Source organism: Eublepharis macularius, chromosome 10 (genome assembly GCF_028583425.1).
Source record: "Eublepharis macularius isolate TG4126 chromosome 10, MPM_Emac_v1.0, whole genome shotgun sequence".
NCBI classification, from domain to species: domain Eukaryota; kingdom Metazoa; phylum Chordata; class Lepidosauria; order Squamata; family Eublepharidae; genus Eublepharis; species Eublepharis macularius.
The window spans coordinates 66237672-66263974 of NC_072799.1; the positions used below are offsets into that span (position 1 = coordinate 66237672).

The window sequence follows — 26303 nt, forward strand, 5'->3', positions numbered from 1 at the left end:
GCCCAGGTGCACGATCCTCTGCGCTGGTGCCAACAAGCTCTTCCACCTGTTGACGATGAAACCGTGGCTCTCCAGGCATTGTATTGTCAGAGACACTGCTGTTTGTGCAGCCGGCAGGGAGGGAGCCTTTATGAGAATGTCGTCCAGATAGGGCGACAGCGCCACCCCCTGGATCCTGAGGAAAGCCACCAGCGTGACCAGGACTTTGGTGAAGACCCTCGGGGCGGACTTCAGGCCGAAGGGGAGGGCTCTGTATTGATAATGGCATCCGTTGTAAGCGAAACGCAGGTATTTCCTGTGCGCTGGCCGGATAGGGATATGTAAGTAGGCCTCCGATAGATCGATGGAGGCCAGGAAGTCCCCGTGTTGAATGGCTTCCGTGGTCGATTTCATCGTCTCCATCTTGAATTTCCTGGACCTGATGTGGAGATTTAACCATTTGAGGTCCAGAATGGCCCTGATCTCTCCGTTCTTCTTCGGTACAGTGAAGAAGATCGAGTACACTCCCCGTTTGCTGGAGTGTTTGGGCACTGGCTCTATAGCCCTGATTTGTAACAGGTGCTTGATTGCCTTCATGAGTTGAAGATGTTTCAGCCGGGAGCAGTTCCGGGCCATCGGAATAAAACGTGTCTTTGGGATTCTGTCGAACTCCAAAGAGTAGCCCCTGGATACTGTCTCCAGCACCCATTCGTCCGAAACTGTCTTCATCCATTGGGGCACAAATTCCTGCAGGCGCCCCCCTATATGACGAGGTGCGTTGCAATAATCATGCTTGGTTGGTCTTCTTCTGAGCCTTGGACTGGGAGGCTGGCTTTCTGTAGGCGAAGGGTCTACTGTCGGATCTGGTCTTAGACTGCCATCTACCCTTAAATGGCCTGTCTGAATTCTGTCTAGCTGATCTCTTGAAGTCACGAAAGGAGTGCCTTCCTTTGTACTTCATCTCCTTTTTCTTTGATGGCAGCACCCTCTTCTTGTCTGAGTTTTCTACAAGATACTTATCCAGTGCTTCTCCAAAGAGTTTGCCTCCTGAGTAAGGGATTGCCGCCACCTTACTGCGGGCTGGTGGGTCTACATCCCAGTTCCGTAGCCAGGTGTTCCTTCTTGCAGCAACATTGAAGCCCATGGCTCTGGAGGACATCTGAAAGGAGTCCAGGGTGGTGTCCGCTGCAAAGGCTGCCGCAAGGGCAATCTTTTTGACTTCATTCTTGACCTCTTTGGGCACCTCTCTGCCTGCGGCAGCCAGGTCTGAGGCCCATGTGTAGGCTGCCCTCGCAAACAGTGATCCCACTGAGGAAGACCTGAGAGACGCCGCGGATGCCTCAAAGTCTCTACGCAGGGCCTGCTCTATTTTCTTGTCCGATGGGTCCTTGGGCATGCCCTCCGCGTCCATGGGTAGGACTGAAGTGGTTGCCAGACTGGAGACAGGGTCATCCACTGCAGGGAGTTTGATCTTCTTGGCGTCATCTGGACCCAGAGAGTAGAATTTGTGGAACACAGACTGGTAGGTTTTAGGCTTGGCCGGGTTATCCCATTCCACTCTCAGTACATCGTGGAAGATGGCTGGCAAGGGCACCCCTGTGTGCCTCTGACCCACCTTGGGCAAGGCTCTCTCCAGACCTTGTGGGTAGGCAGATTCCGTCTCAGCTTTACTCGCTGAGGACTGGGAGATTTCCAGGGTTCTTAATACTTTTGCAAGCAACTTAGAGTACATTTCCTGTGGAAAAAGCCTGGACTGCGCCTGATCAGCCTCCATCTCCTCTTCCTCTGACAATTCCCCCTCCTCACTTCCTGAGGACTGCGAGGATGAGTCTGGATCTTCCTTAGACTCCTCAGAGGCACTGGAGTCCACTTCAATCCACTTGGCCAGCTTCCTTTTCTTTGGCTTGGACAGGGTGGAGGACCCAGCCTTCTTCTTTTCATTGGAGGTGCTTGGGGTTTTCCTCTTGGAGCCAGGCTGCTCCTTAAGCTCTTTAACTGCACTATCTATTCCTTTCCTAATTTCTTCCTGCAGCCATGCCAATATATTGGCTTTAGCCTCTGGGCCTGTGAGATCGGGTTCACCATTCCCAGAGCTCTTCCCTTGGCTAGAATGGGAGTGACTTGGCCTTTCTGATGCATCCATGCTCTCAGAGGCTTTTTGTTCTGAAGTGCTGGCCTGTGACATCATTCCCGCCAAAAACGTGTTGCCTAAAGTGGGAGCAAGCGTGAGCATGCATTACCCGGATGGCCAAATAATTTTCCAAACTCACAGTGTTTGCACGGATCAAAATTGCAGGGAAGTGCATTAGGGAGATTTTCCCTCTAGCCACCCCCAAAGAAACGGAGCCGCAATGCCCAGGGAGGAAGGTGCAGTAAGAGGCTGCTTATCGCTCCCTTTCCTTTGAAGCGTTCCGAGGCCGCACTGCTCTCTGCGCTCCCAAACGAGGGCCGGGGCCCGGTTCCCCCCCCCCCCGCTTCGCAGAGAGCAAAAGCCTCTTGGCGGGGTTGCACAGTACTCACCGTCTTTTGGCGCGCTCTCGGAGGCTTCTGCCGTTTGTAGCCTTTAAGCTTCCTCTGAGCACAGCGGCCGCCGAAGTTTCCCGCCGCTTTCCACGCCTCCTCTGCAGCAGCCGGGTCCTAGTCAGTTAGGAACGTCGGCTGTGCACTCGCCTCCGCGGCTCCCGTGCTGCTCAGAAAACGCTCGGTCAGGAGCGGGGGGGGGGTGGAGGAACACGTCCTTCCTTTCCCCAGCGAGTCAGCGCCTCTAAAGTTCTTTGAAGATCGCCGCTCTCTTCAGAGCTCCGAATTCGCGTCCGCTCTGCTGAGCAGGGCCGGAAAAACTGAGTCATCCTGGGAGCCCCTCCCCCGAGGATCGCAAGTTTGTCCGACCCTGCGCAAGAGACGGAGGAGGAGCTACCCACTAGTGCTGACTGCCCCACTCCGGACCACAGGAGAAAGGCAGCGCGGGGGGCTGCGGGGCCACCCGCACCATTCACCTGCTCCGCAGGACAGGGGGCGGCCAGCCGCCCCCTGTCCTGCGGGGCAGGCAAATGGCATGGGTGGCCGCACTGTCTTTTGCCTGCCCTGCAGGGCAGGGGGTGCACGGCAAGCCGGCCGCCCCCTGTCCTGCGGGGCAGGCAAATGGCGCGGGCGGCCTTGCAGCCCCCCGTGCTGCTTTTGCCTGCCCTGGAGGGCAGGGGGTACGTGGCAAGCTGGCTGCCCCCTGTCCTGCAGGGTAGGCAAAAGCAGCGCAGGGGGCTGTGAGGCTGCCTGCGCCATTTGCCTGCGGGGAGGCGAATGACACGGGCGGCTTCCCAGCCCCACACGTTGCCTCCATTGCACCCTGTGTGATGATGTCACCGGAGTGACATCATCACGCAGCGCGGGGAGTGCGCACGCAAGGTGGCCGGCCAAGGTGGCCGGCGCTGGGCTTTTGGGGTAAGGCTCAGGTAGTGTTTGCAGGATTGGGTATTATACCCTTCTCCTAAACAAATTAGACAAACGGAATGCCTATCAGTCTTCATCATTTTTGTATTGCACTTAGTGCAGCATTTGAAGAGGGCTTTCTCAGACATTTTACTCACTTGGATCTGCTCGCAACTGAAAGAACACAATCATTTACTTCCAACACTATCAACTAGAACCTCTCTGACCTACGGCAAAAGAGAAACTGAGGGTCAGAGGGCGCTTTGCCTCCCAAGGGCTGGTTTCGGTGGGAAGTGGCTGTGCATGTACACTGGGAGGCAAGAGCACCCTCTGGTGGATTTTTAAGCTAAAAAACCTCCAAACTGGTAGGCTTGTGTGTGCACAGTCCCATGTGGGACTGTACAGAAGACTGAAGATGAAACATATTCTTCAGGTACTGGAAAGCCTCATTGGAAATTTTATTGCTTTCTAGGTACTTGCTATGTCAGTAATTGCCAAAGAAAAAGAAAAATAGGGCAGTTGTGCCATTAAATGTGCCTTAATGTCAAACATTACTTCAAGACTTTTTCATTTTTTAAAAATGAATACATTACTGGAAAATTAGAAGAGTGTAGTAATTAGACAACCTATACATATGTAAGAGCTCTGTATAACCCTGAGGTACAGGTAAGTGACAGCGGATACATAGTTGGGATACCCATATTTGATTCTGAGATCCATTCTCTTCCTGATGGGTACACATTTAACTCTCATTAATATTAAGAGGAGTCAAGGAGGCATATCAAGGCGAAACACTAACAAAAACAACTAATAAAATCCCTTTGGTTTAGCACACTTCAAAACAACACTCAGTTTAAATGAGAACACAAAAATTAAAATGGTATTAAGAAAATTACAGAACATAAAACAAGCAATGAATTTTAAGTGGAGACTGTTGGTCTGTTTTTAATGCACCATGTTGTTGCTATGGGCTACAGGTATTCCTGCATGGAATATGCAATGCTGTGTAAAATTTGTCACTCAATTTTTTTAAAGAAGAATGCTAGCATCCTGACCATCTTCAAAAGTCTAGAAGTGTATCTGAAAAACAACAACGTATTTTTAGAAGATCAGAAAGTATCCCATGCTAAATACGCAAAATTAAGTGACTTGATGTCTTCATAGCACATTAAGGTATTTCTCAAAACAGGCAAGGAACCTATGGGGATCCATAAGGGTACTCCAATGACAGTCCTTTTATGTCTGTCTAGCTAATGTAAAAACAAATCTTAATTTGCTAGGAATGAGGGAACAGACACTATGAGCAGAACCACAAGTGACAAAAAGCACAGATTGGACACTTGTCAGCTTCCCTCAAGTTTTGATGGGAAATGTAGGCATGTCTTGAAGCTTGGTTCTCTGACTGCTGTCCAATGGACTTTTCAACTGTCACTTGTCCAACATTCCGCCAAGCTGCCTACATTTCCCATCAAAACTTGAGGGAAGCTGACAAGTGTCCAATCTGTGCCTTTTGTCACTTGTGGTTCTGCTCTATGTCTTGGGAGTGGGATGGAATCAGTATCCTCTGTCTAGCCGTGGATTACAGGTAGTAATCACAGTTACTTTGGATATAAAACTAAATTCATTTTAACATTCATAGCGCAAATCACCATAGAGATTGAGAACCAAAGTACACATTACCTTTTAAGAAATGAATTCAGCTGTTTAAAAATTGTTGCAAGGGTCCAATCCTTAATGTGCCCACGCTACAACAGCACTGTTTGATCTTCAAATGTCAAAACAGACCCACCAGGAGAGGGGCTGGTCCACTGTACATCACTCCTTTAAATGACCGTTATTTTAAATGAGTGGTAGACCAGACTTTCCCAAGCTGGCTCATGGCACATCGGCCCTTTTATGTTTAACTGTCATTATTTTCAGTGAAGGTAGCCCTGCCTCCAGTGTTACAGAGATCAGGTCTTCCCACCCAAATTCCTCAAAAATGTTAATCTGAACAAAAAGGAATAGAATCATCCTACATATTCTGGAGTTTGATTTCTGAAAGCTAAAATGTATGTAATCTTTTCTATCTTGAAAAGGAGCTGTCAACAACAGGTGCAACTGAAAAAGATAGCATGAATATTTTAAGCAAATTAGAGTTTGTTGCTGTAACATTTTCCATATGGTATACCAACATGATGTATCCCTCAGTGTTTATGTTAAAACATGCTTCCAAGTAAGATCTTTCCATTCTTGTATAATATCACTATATATAATTTAAGAGACACCAAAGCTCTGACCTGCATTAATTGTGGATGCAGTCCCTTTTTCCCTACACAGTAGGCTTTTTGCACACACACCTATATAAAACAAATCTATGAACATGTTTTAATATGCAAATTGGATTTTCTGGATCAAGATGAAAATCTGCACCAATAGGAAAAAAAACAGACTTTAAATTTGAGTATATTTCTCAGTTACATACAAATGCAGACTAAGTTACAAAGTTGGCATAAGTTTCTACTTCCCAAACATAGTAATTTGCTAGCACACTGCTGCCAATTCCTACTAGTTCTGGGATGGGGATGGCCTAAAAGAAGAATCAACTTTTATAAAGCTCTTACCAGGTCTTTCTTCTGAAGGTGATTTTTGCTTCCCACAGACAAAATAGCAAATGGCTATTTGGAAACCTGAACATCCACAATCTAGAATTTGCTTTATTTATTTTTTTTCAAATTTACTGTCAGGTAAAGTTCCAGTTTTAAAATAAATCTCACTGGTCAAATACCTGTGTGACATGTAACTATCAGGGCTCCAAAGATTCCATAAAAAGCCAAAGAGGCCGTTTCAGAACAATTAGATTCTATCTGGAAAAAGAGATATATTTTAATCTGTAGTGACTGAAGGGCATAAAAACAGACAAGAAAAAAGTAGTTAACCAACCCGCCTAGGCCCTGTTGATTCTTTAATTTATGATGTACCATGAAGAACTACTTAAACATGAAGAACTACTTAAACACTTCACTAATAACTTTTGAGAGTGATTCTTCTACCAAATATCACACACATGCACAAGCCACATTAAAATGTTTTTGTTATTATTATGAGGAGGGCTTTTTTTCTGGGATAAGAGGTGGTGGAACTCAGTGGGTTACCCTTGGAGAAAATGGTCACATGGCTGGTGGCCCCGCCCCCCTGATCTCCAGACAGAGGGGAGTTTAGACTGCCTTCCGCACTGCTCGGTGGCGCGGAGGGCAATCTAAACTCCCCTCTGTCTGGAGATCAGGGGGCGGGGCCACCAGCAGTCTGACCGTTTTCAAGAGGTTCAGGAATTCTGTTCCACCGTGTTCCAGCTGGAAAAAAAAACTGATTATGAGATTTGGTTTATTAGAGAACTTAGGCCACTACCAACTCCTGTTTTCATATTAAAAAGCCATAATTGAGGAATTGCACTCAAAGCAACTCATAAACATTATTTTAATGCTGTGTGCCATATTTACAGGCAAAACTGAGTCATGGATATCTGCACACAAGATCAGGCATTAATGGACATACATTCAGTTGATCTCCACATTAGAATAAAGGCTCAGTCCTTCGAGCAGCACATCACTCATAGTGTACTGGCTAAGATTATATAAAAAGAGCTTGACGCCAATGTAATGCCACAACTCCATATGCACAGTATGAGTAAGAATGAATTATAAATGGGATTGGAATGAAATGGAAAAATATTCAACATCAAGACTTTTGGTAAACACTGAGCATTAGAGTGAACAGGGAATGAGCAACTTGAAAATGACCCACGTTGGAAAACAAGTGTCTGTTAATGAGAAGATTACCAAATTACTAAACAATAATCTTCAAGAGGCTGCTATTCAATTTCAGAACAGGAATTTGAAAATATTGGCTTACAAGTAGCAGTACCTTGTTTTAGAAATATAATTATCATCTATTATTATTCATTTATAGCTCACATTTCTCCCCAATGGAGACACAAAGTGTCTTACGTCATTCTCCTCTTCTTCATGTTATCCTTACAAGTGAGATAGATTAAGCTTAGAGTACATGATTGGTCCAAGGTCATCCAGCAAGCTTCCAGGACAGTGTGGGGATTTGAACCTGAGTCTCTTAGATCCTAGTCTAACACTCTAACCACTACACAACACTGGCTCACATATCTCAAGACTTATTTTCTACAATTCTTCAGTTATGAACCTTACAAGATACAGTTCATACATTCTGTGGGTTTAAGAAGAGTCTGATGAGTGACACAGTATTCCCAAACCAAATTTTACAAGGAAATGCCTACTGCTATGGTGTTTATTTTTTGTAAGACTGATACAATTTATTGACACATTTACAAAATGATCTGTACAGTTTACAGAAGTCATTGACAAATGCATAGAAAGAGAAAGAAAAGCAAGCTTTTACTGAAGCTTGACAATACAATCAACAAGTGTTGCCTGCAGCAAACAGAAATATTTATCTTTTATGTCGTTGTCAAGACTGATTACCTTTGAAAATATTCTTGGTTTTTATAAACCAACATTACACTGTTCAAATGATTTCTGAAGGCATACATCTTTACTAAGATGAACAAACAAGCTTTTATATGATTTTTAAAACATAGTAAACAGTTAAGTGGTTGGCTAGGAATTAGCTATTATTCTGCTTCTGATTTCCCCCCCTTTTGCATTGATTAGGTTGAACTTGAAAACCTCCGAAAATATTTTTCTTAAAGACTTCCAAGTGCTCCATGTAACACCCATAATGACCACCTTCTTGATAAACACTTGCACAATTAGAGATTAAACATCATGTGCTTTGTAGCTGAGACAGAAAAGAGAACGTGCATGTTCTGCAACCTGCTTCACACAGAAGCCCTTTAACAAGATACACTGAGAAGTTTCAAGTGATTTGAGAATGAAGAATTAAGGGTGCTTATGTAACCAAGAAAAATAGAAGGCATGTCTTTATAAAACTGACTAGTTAATTAATAGATTTGATAAACTATTCAAAATAACTTCCGCTGACAAATACCAACACCAATCTTAACAGGGTTTTTGAAAGAAAGATCTTAGTACTATCTATTATGGGTTGCCTAGAACAGAAAATGTTCATTCAAAAATAAGCTAAAAATGTATTCCATTGAGAACTTTGTAAAACCAATTGTTATAAATCATGAAACTAATACAAATAAAACTGGATATAAAAATTATCTCTTTGTAAATTTATTTATTGGTAAAAATTCATCACTTGAATAATTATTATAATGAATAATGCTTTCAATGTCTATCGAATTGAAAAAATAATAAAATAAAATAAAATAAATTAAATTCTTTATAGGTACTCACTGGAAAAGTTACGTTCAGTTAGATTAATAGGTACTGCAGTTTCTTACTGTATATGGAATTAGCTTGGATTAAAAAGACTTCAAAGAATTTACAAGAGTTTGTGCATTTGGTTAAGGACAACAAAAAGAATGATTTAATCTGTTGCAAAGACTGAAAACTCCTTTCATTATTCTTACCTGAGATGAATATGTGTGACCATCAGACCCACAAACAGGATTATTATAAACTACTGGACACTGCTTGCATTTTGATGAAGTAGGACCGACTCTCCATTGTTTATGTCCCAAACCAGCTTCTTTCATCCTACAAGAAAATAAAGCATGTAAATAAAATAGGGAGCAACAACAGGAAATGGATCCAGAAAGTGTAGAGACAAATGATAACAGATGAGCCTGGCGTCTACCTTGGGTTGCCAGGTCGGAGGTTGGAGGTGACAGGTTGCACCAGGGGCAGATTTGGACAATATCTGACCTCCTCCCCAGTCTGCTCTTCTGTATCGTGCTAGGAATGACCTCATTCCCAGTGTTAAGTGGAAGTGTTCCAGATTGCTCAGGAGCATGCTCTGGGGAGTTGTTGGCCTGTTCCCACACCCTTCTCCCCACCAGACAGGTGAGAAGTGGCAGGGAGTGGAGGCTGGGCGTGGGGAATCCCTCACTCCCTCCGGGGGAATGAGATCCCTACGTCTACCCAATTTCCTTTTAGGTGCCAAGCAAAAACATTTATTTTAGCTAGGTTTTTAATTAAGGGGTGATATTTTAAAATTGTTTTACAGTCTGCTTCTCACCTGAGAACTGTTTTATGAGACCTGATTTAAATGTCTACTTCTCTAAGCATGTAATTTTGAAGGGTATTTTTTTCCCTTATTGCTGTACTTATTTGTACAAATGTTTCTGGAAGAATAAAGAAACTAAATGAGACAAAATCTGTTTTATGAGACTTGTTTCTAAGGTTATGTTTATGCTTTTTAAAAATCTGAGATGGGTTTTTAATGTTTTTTAAACTTTTAATTAGTTACGCTGTTTTATGAGTTATGATGTTTTAATTTGTAAGCTGCCCTGAGCAGGCTCACAACAGAGGCAGTATCATGGTTGCCGGCCTCAGGCTGACAAGTGGGAGATTCACCCAGTGAGGGGGGCTTGTCAATAATTTAGTGATGTCACTGGTGACAAGGTGAAATCACTTCTGGGGTGACTAAAAGTTACATCATTGTGTCCCCAATGACACCAATGGCCACAAACTGACCCCCTATTTTTCTCCCACCTGAGTGGCAGCAAGAACAGGAGCTGAAGTGGGAGACCTGGAAATCTTAGGCTGTATAGAAATATTCTAGATAAATAAATAGCACATGCACAAACACACATAAATAAACAGCTACCAATGTCGAAAACTGCACGTAGGATAAATATCATCATTGAGTTTGCATAGCTTCATTTATAAACCATTGTTTAATATTAATAGTAGATACTAGATTTATGCGTCTTCCTTTAAAAGATGCATGAACTTAAAAACATACATCATATATGTTATGTCTTAATTTTGAAATGAGAGGAGCTTAGCTTTGTCTGACTGTCTTACTCGTGTTTCTTTCACACAGAAGTCATTCTCCCTCTTTATGTGGCTGTGTAAGAATAGCTGAAATTGCAAAAGTAAAGTCTGAATGAGGAATCACTCTATTTAAGGACCTCAGGATTTCAGTTGCTCAAATGATATTCCCTATGAGTAAAAATATGAAGCGGGAAGAAAAAGCCTACATTTTGAAAAAAGATTAAATGGATTTCATATCAAATCATGAATATAGTGGACAAAAAGGGAAATTAAAGTTTAACAGAAAAAGATATGTTTAATTGATTCTATTCATATTGGTATGTGCTGTTTGAAACTTGGTAGCTGATTAACAGAGCATTCATAGGCAGTTGAAGTTTTCCCCCTACAAGTACCTGCAGCTGAGGAACCTGACAATTAATTGCATTTTGAACATCAGACATGGGCCACACATGTAGGACAAAAGAATAAAGGCTTGTGGCACACTGTACCAGCTACTCCTAGTTCCTTCTTGTTTTGCGCTAAGCTGGTTAGTATTAAAAGAGGACTGGAAGTTGACATGCAAATGCAACTTCAATTCCATTTTTTTTCCAATCCACAAGTTTCCTTGATGGGGCATAAATGCTCTGAATATATAAACTGAGCAAAATAAACCTTACATTCCTTTTGGATTGTCAGTAATTTTGTCATTTATGTATGTCCACTGAAACAAGATGAGTTACCTTCCCATCATGAGGTTTTAATCTGAACCTTTTTGACTGGAGCATCCCCCCAACACACACTCAATTAGGTTTGCCAGATGTCTGGTTTTCCCCTGGGCAGTCTATTTTTGTTGGACTGTCCAGGGGCAACAGAGGTAAAAAACTGGACACATGTGTGCAGGGCTGCTGGTCCGCCCAGCCTGCTATGCAACAGGGGAGTGCCAGGTCCACTTGCCCAACTGCCTAGCCTGCTGTGCCCTGGACAAGTGGCCAGCCCACTCCCCTGACCACCCGACCTGCTGTATGCTGAAGAAGTGGCTGGCCCACTTGCTCAACCACCTGGCCCTCCTGTGCACCTGGGGAGTGGCTGGCTCACCTGTCCGATGACCCAGCCTCTTCTGCATTATACTTTAGTGATGCATTAAAAAGTTCCAGTCAAAAATCAGGCTATATTTTTATTAAGCAAAATTATTAGACTATGAATGTATAAAGAATAGAATTAAGCTGTCCTAGAAGTTTATCATTTCATCTAGGATTACTCTACCAGCCTGCTTACAGTTGTTGCCTTATTTCTAAAGCAAGAATAGCTCTATGGACTGATGTCTAGAGGAGGCAGAGGGCGGTGTGGGACTCAACCATGAAAGATACAGAAACATTCCCAAAATGAGTACGCATGAGAAAACAACTGTACTATACACAATTAACACTAAATGTGTTCCTTTTCATAATGTGTCATGACACAGGACTCCATGGTCCCATTGCTAAAAGAAAATTCCATTTCTAGAGTCACAACATAAATCAAACATTAAATGGAAAGGTGTTCTTGGCAAGTGGGACATCATGAAAGACAACAAAGCCAAGAAGACAAATGTCAAGAGTGAACAAGAAAGGTAAGATATGTGACTGTAAAAATGCAATTGTGAAATATCACTGAGGAAGTTAAAAACCTCTATAATACAAGTGACAATTTAAAGACTATGAAAATTGTAAAGGATATATTAAAGGTTAATTATAAAAAGTAATGATTTTCTTTCCTTTGTATAACTACCGAAGAGAGAGATGAAACAAGTAGAGAAATAACAGTGTGCTCTTTGAGATTAAATAAAAAATAGGTTTACTTGAACATAAGAACCCAATTCAGAAAAGTATTCCTTGTAACAAGTTTAACAAGAAAACTGATCAAACAAATGGTAATTTAATTAACAGCTTTCTGAAAATTCACAGGGCATGCTGATTTAATACAGAGACAGCTAAGGGTTTCTTTTAAGAGCAAGGCAAAACCTGATGCTCCTGATCAATATTAAAGACAGATAATTTCAGAAAACCTCCATTGTCAAGGAGGCATCCAGTACCACACCCAAACTCCTTACTGCCAGCACAGGTGCCAGTGGTGCCCCATCAAGGGTCAGGAGGTTGATCCCAAGACCTGTTTGCCCACGATTCAGGTGCAGGACATCCATTTTCATGGGATTCAATTTCTGTCAAGTTTGTTTTAACCAACCAAACACAGCCTCTTGCCTACCTTTTCTCTGGCTCCCTTGCAGCCTAACCAGGCACATTAAAAGTAGTTTTTTGGGTTTGTCATAAGCTTACCTGTAGAGACTGGTTTCAGGAGAATAGCTTGACCCCTGAAGAGAAATTAAGATGCTGGCTAGTGTAGATAGCGTCACATACCTAAATAGGCCCTTTTAAAAAGAGATTTGTGTATCCATCTCCAGATTAGACCCACAACCATTTAGTAAGCTTTCAAAGTAGCTAGGTATGTTTTTTAAAAAAACTCTGGTTTTTGGCTAGGAGCTTTAGGTGGGTTGGTAACTGTTTACGGTTATTTAGTGTAGGTTACAGGGGGCAGAAAAATGAATGACAGGATACCAGAGAGGGGCCATGGGGAAAAGATGGCTAAGAGCAGAAGGGTGGAAAGAATGTGGAGGTCTGTGGCTCTCTGCCCATCGGGACTGCAGGAACACCACCCTCACAGGTGTCTGAGGCAGGAACTGGCACTGGGCAGGGGCCTGCTGCTGCGGGTCCCCCTCCTCCATCTGTTGAGACCCAGCAGCAGAAGGAGAAGCAGCACAAGGTGTCTTTGGGGTGGGCTTGGGGGATGCGAGTTTTCTGTCCCTCAAGCTCACCCAGGGATCCAGAAGATGTTGGAGGATCTGGTGGAGGAGCTTACTACTGGTGAGCATTCCCTAGTTTCCTCTGAGGCCAGCAGGCCTTTCAAGGCAGGGCAGGAGGAGAGAATAATGGAAGGTGTGACCTCCCCCATCTCAACCTCTTTGCCTGCTGCCACTTCCTTCTGCCCACCCTTTAGATATGGTGAATCTGGCCTGAGCACCTCATAGAAAGTGTCTCCTGGGCAGCACGGGGACCCCTTCTCCTCAAACATCTGGAAGAATTTGCAAAGGATAGAGGACCCCTGCTATGCACAGTGTCAGTATTATAGGGCACTGGTAAGTCAAAGGAAAGATGTCGCTCATCTCTTGAAATCCAGCCACAGGTATCACCTGAGGGAGCACCACCAGAGAGTACTTCTTCGGGGGGGGGGGAGAGAGACTGACACCATGGCCTCCAGCAAGCAAGCTGGAGGATCATCCTGCAACAACCTCTGGTTTTTTTGTTCTAGCAGGTATCTGAAAATTTAGAAGGAAACTGATATTACAGAGTGAGCACAGAAAAACAACTGGCATACCCAGAAAGGAAGGCAAATATGATGGGCATAGAGACTTAGAGGAAGTACTTAAATGGAGCTGTTTGGCACTTTAAGAAAGGCAGGCAGCTTAGCAAAGCAGGCACAAAAGTTTGCATTTGGCAACTCAAGAAATCCAACAGGGATTCCTTGTGGCCAGCTGGTGCTTCCCGCTGCCACTCAGCTGGAAACTGAGGGTGGGAAATTGGGGGGAAGATGAGCAGTAGTCCAATGTGCTGCCATCACTTCCTGTGAGCCAGTAAGTGACATCAGGTTGACATTGGGGGATACTCTGGTAAAATTTAGCCCAAATACCACAGTGTCTCAAACAATTTGCTGGTATCACTTCTGGGCGCACACAGAGTCATGTTAGCGAGTTGCTGGCGACCTAATGATATCATAGGTGAGCCTCCCCAAACCCACTGAGTCCCCATCCTACACCTATCAGTTGCCAGACAGGACATGGCAACCCTAAATACCATTAATGTAGTACAAAAAGCACTTTGCACTTTGACACTTCAGGCTCATAATGGGCTGATGAACTTCAAGACCCTCACTCAGACTTCTCCGCACCTTCTCTTGAAATATGTTCAAATCAAATCAAATTTATTACAGTCATAGACCAGCAAAAATATTACGGTGGTAGAAGGTAGAGCACACAAGCTGGTAAATCAGTAGATCTCTAATAGTGATAAATTACATTACATTAAAATGTTTAGAATTTAATACATGATAAAAACCAAATACAAGACTCCCTCTAATTAGTAATTAGCTCTTCATTGCCATCCAACCAAATTTAGCTTCATCGGGGGGGGGGGGGGCGGGTTGCCAGGAAGACTGCCTCATTCCTCACAACACTTTTTCCTGTACTAAGCAGACACTATTCCTTTCTGCCTTAGCCTTAGGCCCCAGTTCTCATGTCTTGTTCACCATTCAGACAATGAGAAAGAGTGTCTGATAAAAAACAAACAATGGAATAACACTGCTTGGTGGAAATCACTTTAAGTGTTTATGCACTACAGTGAGTGACAATGACACACACACGCAAGCACGCACATACACACACTATTACTGTGTGTGGCCAGAATTAACAACACAAAATAACTGAGTAACCTTGCACTGCAAATAATTAGAATAACAAGACAATATGAACACACTGGGCTGGATTTATCGCAGCCTTTCTGTGGGCACAACAACTTCTGCCCACAAAGTGTGACTTTCATGCCCCCTCCCTTTGGCAGCGGCAGCCCAAATGCCCCTTTAGTTGTATTTCTGGGGGGGGGGGGGACAAGATTTCAGGGGGCATGTGGGATAGCTGTAAGCAGGGAGGCACAAAGGTGATGCTCTGTGGGCAGAAGTCTTCATACCCACAGAAAGGCTGTGCTTGATCAAACCCACTGTTGACAGATTATAAATATTACTTAATATTAAAGAGGGTCTTTTCTGCCAATAGTGAAGGGCCTAGCTCCCTTCTCTTATAATATGATTTCAACTTAGACACGGATACTCAATTACAAAAACACATATATAAAGTATTGAGTGCCGTGTGCTTGCATAAATTACACTTCTCCCTCCAAAATATGCATCAACAATCAAGGCACACTACTTGTGTTTATAAGAGAAAAAAATGTAATTTATATATGCATCTGGCATTCGTAACCAATGCAATATGTATATTCAGCATCTGTGTTCTCAAGCCAAACCGTACAAGAAAAAGTAACCCTTCATGAAATTGTTTCCCTTCAAGATTCTGGGGGCGGGGGGGGGGTCTTTATTAATACTTTACAATGTGTAAATATGATAGATTAAATGATAAGCTGGTTAAATCCAAACTCATTATCAAACTAAAAATAGTTAATTTGTTAGCAAGCATACTGTTCAGCAAGTTCTTTGCCACTTGGCCACAAACAAATGCATTCCTATCCCTATGCCACAGATTTATTTTTGGCTGTGTATTCTTGTAAACAGGTCTAAGACTTCTGGAAAGTTTTATGTTAGCTTTCACATGCAACCATTCATTTTCAGGAAGGCAGGGTTTACGAAGAGTTAGATTTGTGATTCTGTCCTTTATCGTAAAACAGACAAAGCGCTTAGTGAAAGAGAAAATGTCAGAAAGGATAAGTTAGCCCATGACGAGGACAGAGGTGACAGGGAAGGATAGCAAGGAATACTTGGCATCAAGGTATTTATTATTTCTCGTTTTTTACAACATTTAAGAAAAGTTTTACGTGGTTCTACTAACCAATCATGGCTGACTAACATTGTGATGTAATACTAGCTCACTTTGCAGGCTTCACTGAAAAATGCAAGAATTGCCAATAAATGTACATAGGAACTGGAGGCTGTTTTGTTGGTGATTGATAGCCAGCAACAGTTCTCTCCCATCCAAAAATCACTCCACAGAATGACCCCTTAACAAAGAAGGATTCTTTCAGAAGGATGCTTGTTGCAGAAGAAGGATTGCAATGCTAAGTAAGGTCAGCGGTCACAGAAACTAAAGGATCAGATGTAAGAAAGACTCAATTATTTCATTTCTAAACTATGTACTTAGTTGTAATCAACTGTAAACCTCCTTAAGGAAAACAACCAGCCTGTGTTATGAGCAACCCATGACACAGTTTATAATTGACTGTTTAAAAATACTATTACAGCTCACAAGAAGAGATTTAGTGTGAGCACTCGAAGAGAAACTAACAAAATTCACTTTTTGGAGTCAAAGTTAATGACTCTGCAGTAAACAAAGCCTTATGCTGGTTGGTTAACTGGATATTATAATAAAAGCCTCCACCTAGATCACAAAAGAAACCAAGATAATGAAGGACTGTTTAAAAAATGACAGCCAATATGTGGCATACGCATCCATTTTCAACATCTAAAGGGGGAAAAAAAACCCTTGCTGTCTATTGGCTTCTTAAAATGGAAGCCAAACAAGTTTGATAGTCAAGGACCAACCAGTTATTAAATTATTTAAGAAAGTTTTTTTTACACAGGTAAAAGTGAGTGTGCTGTAAGGAAAAGGTTGAGAGAGATGCTTTGGTAAAGAGATGGGGACCATCAACTATACTACTGTGCACTGTCTTTTGCTGCAAATATGTTTCTACTGGGTAGTTTCCACGTCTTTTAATATGTCATATTAAATTACTTATGTTTTGTTTCGGCAACGTTTCAACTGTCTATTGGAATTCTGCTTGTTTTTTTTCCGGTTTCTGCAATTCATACTCTATTGCGTTGTTATTGTATGGACTCACGCTGTTTAATCTACTGCTGTCTTCTGTCACTGTCGTTTTGTTTCTCTCACTAACTTTCATTGGCCTTTCATCTTGTTTGTGCATCTATGTGTTCATATGTTTCTTTTAATTGTTTATATATTTTACATATATTTATCTGTATTTTAAATACTATTAATATTTTGGTTTGTTGGATGGAAAGGCAGCATACAAATGTTTTAAATAAATAAATGTCTAAAAGGGGCTTGTGAACACTTGAATTAGAAATATACAGGAAGCTATTTAAAAACTAGCATCCAATGTTAATTATACTTGCATGGTTTGTTGTCATTAAGTATTTTAATTGTAGAGGGGAAGGGAGAAAAGAGTAGAACACAGTATTCCAACTTACACTATTACACAGCCTATTCTCTTAGTAAGAACATTTAGAACCTGCTATAATCATTAGAGGGAGGAGGCATTATACAAGAAACAAAAAAGAGTTTTAATATACACTTAAATAGAAAAAAATGTTTAGGATTGCAGTATATACATGGAAAGAAGACTGCATGCAGAAGATTCAAGTAATCGATCAGTCTTCAAACAATCATTTATGTGTTTATAAATCACTTTTTCCTGCACTTGCTCCAAATCACAATAATATATATTGGTGGCATCTGCTTATATAAGCCCTCCTAGCTTTTATTCTTGCCTCTCTCCCTGCAAAACGTCTCTGACATTTTTATTTTACTTGCTAAAAGGGAGCTCAGATTACATCTTATAGGTAAAAGAAATGTGAAAGATGATGGAATCAACTGGGAACCGAAAACAAAACTAAAAAATAACTATATATTTTTTCTATACAGCACAGGGCACATAGAAACTGAAGAAGTGGTATTAGGAAGGTCATTTTGCCTTGAATGAAGTCTGGCACCTTCCTCAGAGTAGTAGAGTAGACTAAAATATATATGAAATTATGTTAGTATAATCCATGCATGTGTGTCTGGTGTGTAGCGGTTCCCTTTTCTTAGTTCAAGCAGATGAGTATTTATACAAAAATGGTCTCTCTGGGGCTTAATAAGAACTCTAATATGTTTCCTTTTATTACAAAAGCACCAAAAGTCCGTACCTTGTGTTTATAGTAGGGTTGCCAGCACAAGGCTGGAAACGGACCTTTGGACACTTACCATGAAGGGTCCTTCTCCTCTGAGGAAAGGAGGACATCTTGGGTGATTCCCACTGTCCAATCAGGGAGGCAGGAACTAATTTTCTTCCTCTTCCTGTCTGGCATGTGGGACACCCTCTCTCTTCAGTTCAGGTGACTCCACAAAGTAGTAACATTGAATTTATCATTTAGCAACTGTCAATACTGAGAGAAAAAACACCTGTTGTGTTAACATGTACTGTAAATAAAGCATAACCCAGAGGAGGTAGAAGAATGAGGCAGCAGGGTAGAGGAGGATGAAAACCCAGGGAGGGCAAGATGTCCTCCTTTCCTCAGAGGAGAAGGACCCTTCACGGTAAGTGTCCAAAGGTCCGTTCTCCCTCTGAGGCAGAGGACATCTTGGGTGCTTCCAAAGCAGTTTCTATTTTCTGGGTGGGATGTGGTCTCCGTCCGAGATCATACGCTGCAGTACTTTTCTACCGCAGGTGGTGTCCGCAGAATAATACAGATTTAATTTCTAGCATCTCACCAAGGTCGAAATTGACGACCATGTTGCTGCCTTGCAGACTTCTTCTACAGAAGTGTTCCTCTGTAATGTTTCACTGGTAGCAGCGCTCCTCACAGAGTGAGCTGTTATTCCATTAGGAACCTCTACGATGAGAGCTTTGATCATGTATGTTTTGTTATTGGCACCTACGCTGCTGAAGGCATTTTATTCTCCAAATTGAGGGGAGATATACTGATGAACAGTAAGTCCGACTTTCTGATTTGTACTGTTTGGGGCAGATAGCCCTTGAGCTTCCTTCTGACGTCTAGGTTGTGTCAGAGCCTCTCCCTAGTATATTTAGGGTATAGGTAGAAATATGGTAGCCTTATCTCTTGCAACCTATGGAATTTGGAATAGATTTTTGGAAGAAAGGTGGGGACAATATGAAGTTTCACCTTATCGTTGTGAAAGATAGAGTTCAGGTCTGACTGATGGTGCACTTTGGTCTGAGATTGTTCTGGCAGATGTGACCACAATAAGGAAGATGGTCTTCATTCTCAGCCTTCTCAGGGGAACATCCTTGACCAGTCCAAATGGATGTCTGGTCAGGGCTGTGTAAAATGTCCAGTGCTTTCCTCCTGCCCCACTGAGTGAGGGCTTTCCAAAAGGAATTGAAAATTGTGACCATGAACTGATTTCTGGATGCTAGGAGAGTGTTGGGCACCTCGCTGGAATATTCCTCTCTTAGGAAGATTTTCCTTTCTATTTCCACACAGTTAAGCAGAGCAAGTCTGGCAGAGAGTGCCAAATCATTCCCTGCTGTAATGTGACTGGAGAGGTTGGTGGGATGAGGGGTGGAGATATCACCATCTGTTGGAGTGTGGAAAAGCACAGTCAGCGGGGCCACCAAGAGGCAATCACTAGCACTTCGCTCCCTGTTCCTTGATCCTTCTCAGGAGTTTGGGTATTACTGGTAAGGATGGTAATGCATAGAGGAGGCCTAATGGCCACTGCGATGTCAGGGCACCTGCTTGTGAGTGGAACAAACCTTGTCATGTATCTTGGTAGTTGACAGTTGTGTTGGGATGCAAACAGTCCATGAAAGGTGTTGTGAAGTGAGATGTTATCCCTTAGATGAGATCTTTCTTAAGGGACTATTCCACTTGATGAATAATCTACCTCATCAGCCAGTTTGCCTGGACACTGGATATGCCTTTGATCGAGACTAGGTGACCCTCCCAGGCAAGTATCCTTGTCACCTCCTTGTGCCACCTCGAGGTCTTGTATCCCCCCTGCTTGTTTACATATGTCTTGTCTGCGACCTTTTCCATCCAGATCAGTATATGTGAGTTCACTATCTGATCTCTGAACTGTAACAAGGCCAGACAAATTGCTCACATTTCCAAGACATTAATAGGAAGACATGCCTAACCTGTGATGCTTGCATCTGTATTTGTTGGTCTCAAGAGGTCATGGATCTTTTGATCTGAAGTGGTACCTGTGTGGGAAGATCTGTCTTCTCCATGATCTGTTGTTAATAAGATTTGAGAAAGGTCTGAAGCGGTCTTGCATGTAGACAACCCAAAGATAATCGCCTTGTTGCTGGTCACTAGCAAACCCATCAGTTTGGGTAGTGTCGTGAGAAGTGAGTTTCACTCTGATGACAATCTCGGCCAGCTGTTTGGTCTTCCTGACCTCTTCTTTGGTGAGGAATAGACAACACTCTTGATGATCATATCCAGGTGTTCCAGCTTGTGGGAACTGAATGGTGAACTGAGTGTCACAGTGAGATTTTTCTTTTGAACGTGATCTGATCAGGAGATCGTCTGGGTGCAAATGAACATGAATACCACTCTCTCTGAGACATACAATGGGGCTGATCAGGAGCTTTGTGAACACTCTTGGTGCGGTGGACAGGCCCAAAGGGATAGCGCAGAACTGCCAATTGATTTTTTTTTCCTGTGCAAAATCTTAGGCATTGTTGATGGGCTGCAAGAATCGGTACATGGAGGTATGCTTCTATGAGATCTGTAAATGTCATGTATTCTTCTGGTTGAATGGCCTCTGCGAATGAGCACTGAGTTTCCATTCAGAAGTGATGCAACTTGATAAACTTGTTCAAAAAGTTGAGGTTTAACAACACCCTCTAGTCCCCAATCTTTTTAGGAACCATGAAGAAGGTTGAGTGGACTCCCCTGTCCTCTTTTGTTGTGGAGAACATGCTCCACAGCTTGAATGCCCAGGTGCTGGATTACAGTTAAGATTTCGCATAGGGGAGTGATGACAAAATGTTCTGGTGTGTAGCTTTCGAATTGTATGGAATACCCTTGTGAGACTATTTCTAAGGTCCAGCTGTCTGCCTGCGTGTTGACCCAGGCTTGATGGTAAGGAGTACGTGGCTTCTCACAGGGATGGCTTGTGAGTCCTGTCTTAGAGAGCTTAGTATCAAGGTCGGATCTCTTTCCATGTGTGAAGAATTGTCTGTTTGATCTCAGTTACTTTTTTAAAAGTGTCTACTAAAACACTAGGTGACCCTAGATTTCAAGTAATTAATTGTCAGAAGCTCAGTATCGCATTGATCACTACATGTTTTCATGGCACGCTTTAGACCAATTTTTGTTTGGGACAGGAGGACTGCATCGTCAGCATACATGAGAATTGGTATCTTTCTTCCTGCAAGACTTGGGGCATGGACATCTGTCTCATGTAAACATTGAATCAGTGTGTTTACACAGATGCTGAATAAAAAGGGCGCTAATAAGCAACTTTGTTTAACGCCCTTCTGGACTGTGATTTTCTTAGATAGTTTGCCATCTTGTGTGGAAGCCCTTTCTTTCTTCACATTTAATAATAATAATAACATACTTTGTAAACCGCTCTGAGTGGGCATTAAGTTGTCCTGAAGGGCGGTATATAAATCGAATGTTATTATTATTATTATTTTTAAACTTGGGACTAAATTTCATCAGTGCCAAAGCTTCTGATAACTTGCATTCCTATGAACACCATTCTACCTTCTAAGAAGTCTCTGTGTGTAGTAGTTAAAGTGTTAAACTAGAACTGAGGAAATCCCTTAAGTTCCAGTCCATGCTCAACTCTGAAGTTCACTGAATTCTACTGAGCCATTTTCTCTGACTCTTGCTGAGTTATTCTGAACATAAAATGGTGGACAAAGAACAATGTATGCTGCCCTGAGTTTCTTGGATGGGATAAAAATACAGTAGTTTTCTCCAGCCTAGCAAATTATAGAAATTTTCAACATTTGTCCCTCACTCCCAAAGACAAACATTTTTCTGTTACAGTACTGGCCAGAAAATGGGGAAATATCCTTCTTCTTATGGGGTTGCTAGGCAAGTGCTGGCAACTGGTGGGAGATGGGGATTTATAGTTGATGGGACAATCAGCATCCCCAGCACAAAGATGTCACTTCTAGGGTGACCTGGAAGTAATAGCATTGTGTGGGGGAAGGGTGATGCTCTAACATTTGCCCTGGTTTAACCATAGTGTTTTGAGTGAATGCTAGCAACTCTCCCAACATGATGACTTTACTTCCAGGTTGCATCAGAAGCAAAGTTGTCACACTGAGGAAGCTGATTCACACACACACACACACACACACACACACACACACACACACACATCCATTTCACTAGGAAATGTCCTCCTGCCACCCAGCTGAGCAGCAGTGGGCAATGGCAACTGATGGCCAGAGGTCTCCGACTATGCCTATGGTAACCCTATCTTCCCCACGCATTTTCCTCAATTGCTGGTTTTATTGGAAAGTTGAAGAAACATTTGGTGTATTTCATGAGTTGTTTTTAGAACAGTTGGCCATACAATGTAGCTAATTCAATGTTTTCTGCAGCTGCTGCACTGTTCTTATACTTTACTGGAACTTAATTTCTTTCTTTGTTAATGCAAGTAATACTTGGACTGCACAAAGCAGCATGAACTAAAGGCCCAGAAACTCGTGCTGATTTTTCCAAAAGGGAGCTCCATTTTACTACTGAAAAGCATCTAAAAAAGAATGTTTTACAATTATTGCTATATTTTATGTCCAAGTAACACCTCTTTTCACAGACTCCTAAAAGTAGTTGCTTGTTCGGGTTAACTACTTTCTGTTTAAACTGCTTTGGACCTTTACTACTTCAACTTTTACCTCAGGAGGGCCCTAATCACAACCAACACTCCTTTCTTCTCCACACACACAAGACTTCAGGTATTCTCTACTTCATTCAGGCTTTAACCTTGAGAACACTTTCCCATTGGGTTTGAATCCTGCTAACACTACCTGTGGTCTTTTGCCTCCCTTTGTGCAGACTATGGCCGTTTCCACATGCTGTTAAAGAGACGGTCTACTTACTGAAGGCTGGCGTTTTTTCCCACAGATTCCAGATGCCTCCGATTTCAAAGCGGAAGCAGGCAGTTTGTCTTGCGTCTAATCAGCGTCTTTTCTGAGACCGGGATCCCGCTCTTTTCTGTGCCGGGTCAAGGACGCTGATCAGATGCAAGACAAACTGCCTGCTTCTGCTTTGAAATCGGAGGCATCTGGAATCTGTGAAAAAAAATGCCAGCCTTCAGTAAGTAGACCGTCTCTTTAACAGCATGTGGAAACGGCCTATATTTTACTTCCTGACTTTTTTAGTATTCCCCAAAGGTTTTTACTGCCACCAAAGGCTTTCGCCTTAGATCTCTTCTGGTATTATAGGAAGGCTTTGTTAAAGATGATAGTATAAAGAACAAAAGCTCTCACAAAAATAATCCTAGTATATTCAATGTATCAAGTGTTCTACAAAAACACAAAAAAGTGTTCTACAAAATCACCCAGATTTCAATCAATACAATGTATCAATGTGTAAATAAATACAGTATAAACAATGTTGTATTAATCTCAAACAATTTACACATGTAACTTTTGACTCAGTCGGGTAAATGATGGGAGAATGATTCACTGAACTTGAAAGAAATGAAATCCCTTTCAGGCTTCCACACCATTTGCCTAAATTAGCCAAAATGAACACATTCCTTCACTATTCAGACTAAAATTGCAGTTCACTCCATCCCTTAGGGTTCAGCTTATCACCTAATCATAGCAGACTTTATTCACCCATCCAGCCTCCTTCCTTCTCACATCAGAGGCCTCCATTTAAACCCAGAGTAAGTTATTAACCAGCAGAAACAAAACATACAAACTTATTTACATGAAAAACATTACAGATCTTTATTTTTCTACTGAAAAGCAACTAATGTTTTTCAATTATTGCTATATTTTATAAAGAGCAGTTCCTTGTTGATGTTAACGCCTTTATCTCTTTTACTAAGCCAGAAGTCTTTATCAAATAGAAGCCCAAATTCCTGGGAATGTTTGGTATCAACATTTTATGAAAATATACCAATCTCCACTATTCCTAGCTAAGCAGAAATTAAGGAACTGGTCTTTTGCCACAGAAGCACAGATGCTACAGGAATGGCCCACTGTAACAGCAGCTGAAGATGGAAATCTTATAACTTCCTTAGCTTCAGGAAAATCTCCAGGGGAAGATCTGATCCCAGCAGACCAGATAAAAACTTTTTCCAGCTGGTGGTCCCCGATACTTGCAAAATTGTTTTCCCACTTGAACAACACAGGCGTTTTTCCCGCAGGATGGAAGACTAGCATAGTGGACACTATATACAAAACGGGAGATAAGTCAGACCCAAATGACTACCGGCCTATTAGCCTTTTAGACACAGTCTCTAAATTATACAGTAAATACCTTCTCCAAAAATTGGAGGATTGGATAATGGACAACAACATACTACACCCCAATCAAGCAGGCTTCAGAAGAGGACATTGCACGACAGATCACTGCCAAACACTTCTCCAGCTAGCTTATGCAGGTATGAATGGCCCAACCAAAGCCTTGTATGTGGCATTTTTTGATTTGGCCTCAGCCTTCGATTCAATAGATAGGGGATGACTCTGGGAGAAGCTTGCACAGACTAACATAGATAAGAGACTGTTGCTTCTTATGCACGAGCTATATTCAGATACATTTGCAAGAATCAGGGTCGGTATATCGGGCTCCCTAACTAAGGAAATCCCAACAGAGAAGGGGGTAAAGCAAAGGTGTGTCCTAGCCCTTCTACTCTTTAATCCATTTATAAATGATATTGTCACGAAACTATCCGGACCAGAATTTGTTGCACCAACCCTAGGCCACCAGAAAGTGCCAGTATTGTTGTATGCTGACGATATGGTCCTAATTTCTCTAACTAGGACTGGATTAAAGAGGCTGTTAGACCATCTGGGTGAATACTGTAAAGAGGAACAATTAACAATTAATTACACAAAAACCAAAACAATGATATTTAGTAAGAGACCCAAAAAGTATCATTGAAGTATATACGACACCCCAATTGAACAGTGTAGAACCTATAAGTATCTAGGTCTAACTTTTAATGAGACCCTGAAATGGGATGCCCATGTAAAGCTTATAAAAGCCTCAGCTCTCAAGACAACAGGAGCAATAATGAGATTCTACTACTCTAAGAGTGGCTTCTTGATAGCACCGGCCATAAAGCTTTTTGTTTCCAAAGTCATTACTGATTTACTGTATGGAATTGAGATCTGGGGATGGAAGGAACCAACACTTAGCAATTTGGAAATAATTCATTTTTTTTTTCATGAGACATGTTCTAGCCCTACCAAAAGGGACACCAGCGGCCTTGCTGCGGGCAGAACTTGGGTCTCCCTTCAATCACAGCACGTGCCCATTTAGCGATTCTCAAATTGCAGAAAAAATACCAACTAACAGACTCTGGTTCCTTCAGTAATTTGAGTTATTTGGGTTATCACCTGCTGCAAAATAAGGATAAAACCCGGTCAGCCTTCCTTAATGACACTGCATCACGATATACCATCCCAGATGAATTACTCCAACCTTTGGGAAGCAATGTTGACTTAAGGGAATGGGTTTACAAAGAGGATGCCCTAACTGATACATTTTTAATCAGTAAAACAAAATTTGCTCCATGGTATAAAACCATCAAAAAAAGACCATACTAGAGAACATTACCTGACTGATATCACAGTCTATAAGCTCAGGTAGCATTTACATCATTATGCTTCCAGTCTATGCCTGAGATGCTACTCGGGCAATTCCAAAAAACCCCCATCGATCAGCGTATATGTATCTGTGGAGCCTCAATTGAAGACTTATCACACTATGTTTTAAACTGTCCCTTATACCAGGAACCAAGGGAAAATTTCTCGCTAATATTTTATCTGGTCTCCATCTTCTGTCTAATTTTGCTAAACTAAATTTTATACTTTCAGACACAGACCCTTTTATTTCGAAAAGGATGGCACTCTATATCCTGGCTGCTAGGAAAATAAGGAGGGTAAACACCTGATACAGATTGTTGTCTTATATGCTGGTAGAAACCATTTGGTTTTAATGTTTGTTTTTTTACATTTTAGGTAAATGAATTTTATTGAAATTGTATGGGGGGGCGGCTTTGACTCCAAGGGAGAAGGAAGCTTGGAAAGTTAGCTCCATCCCTCCCCACCCTAGCCTCAAAATAAAACGTCATAACAGAACTCAAAAGTGAATAAAGAAAGAAATATGAGCAAACAAAACCTTGAGAAGGAAAAAATGAAGGCAAACACTTCAAAAAAGCTTCAGGAATTCTTCCCAGCCTTGCAGAAAGCAGCAGAGAAGAAAAGTGCAACATCCAAAATGGCTGCTGAAAACAGCAAGGGTAAGAATAAACTACCCAACTTATCTAGCTCAGCA

At 42.1% G+C, this 26303-nt stretch overlaps 1 protein-coding gene across 2 annotated transcripts in view; it reads right to left on the reverse strand.

The window, feature by feature from the left end:
• SPOCK3 (SPARC (osteonectin), cwcv and kazal like domains proteoglycan 3) overlaps positions 1 to 26303 on the reverse strand; it is a 264800-nt gene that overhangs the window by 98729 nt on the left and 139768 nt on the right. For both annotated transcript variants that reach the window (XM_054990643.1, XM_054990644.1), the window contains one exon: positions 8915 to 9041. In XM_054990643.1, the coding sequence (XP_054846618.1) occupies positions 8915 to 9041 (127 nt within the window). The remainder of the gene's footprint in view (positions 1 to 8914; positions 9042 to 26303) is intronic.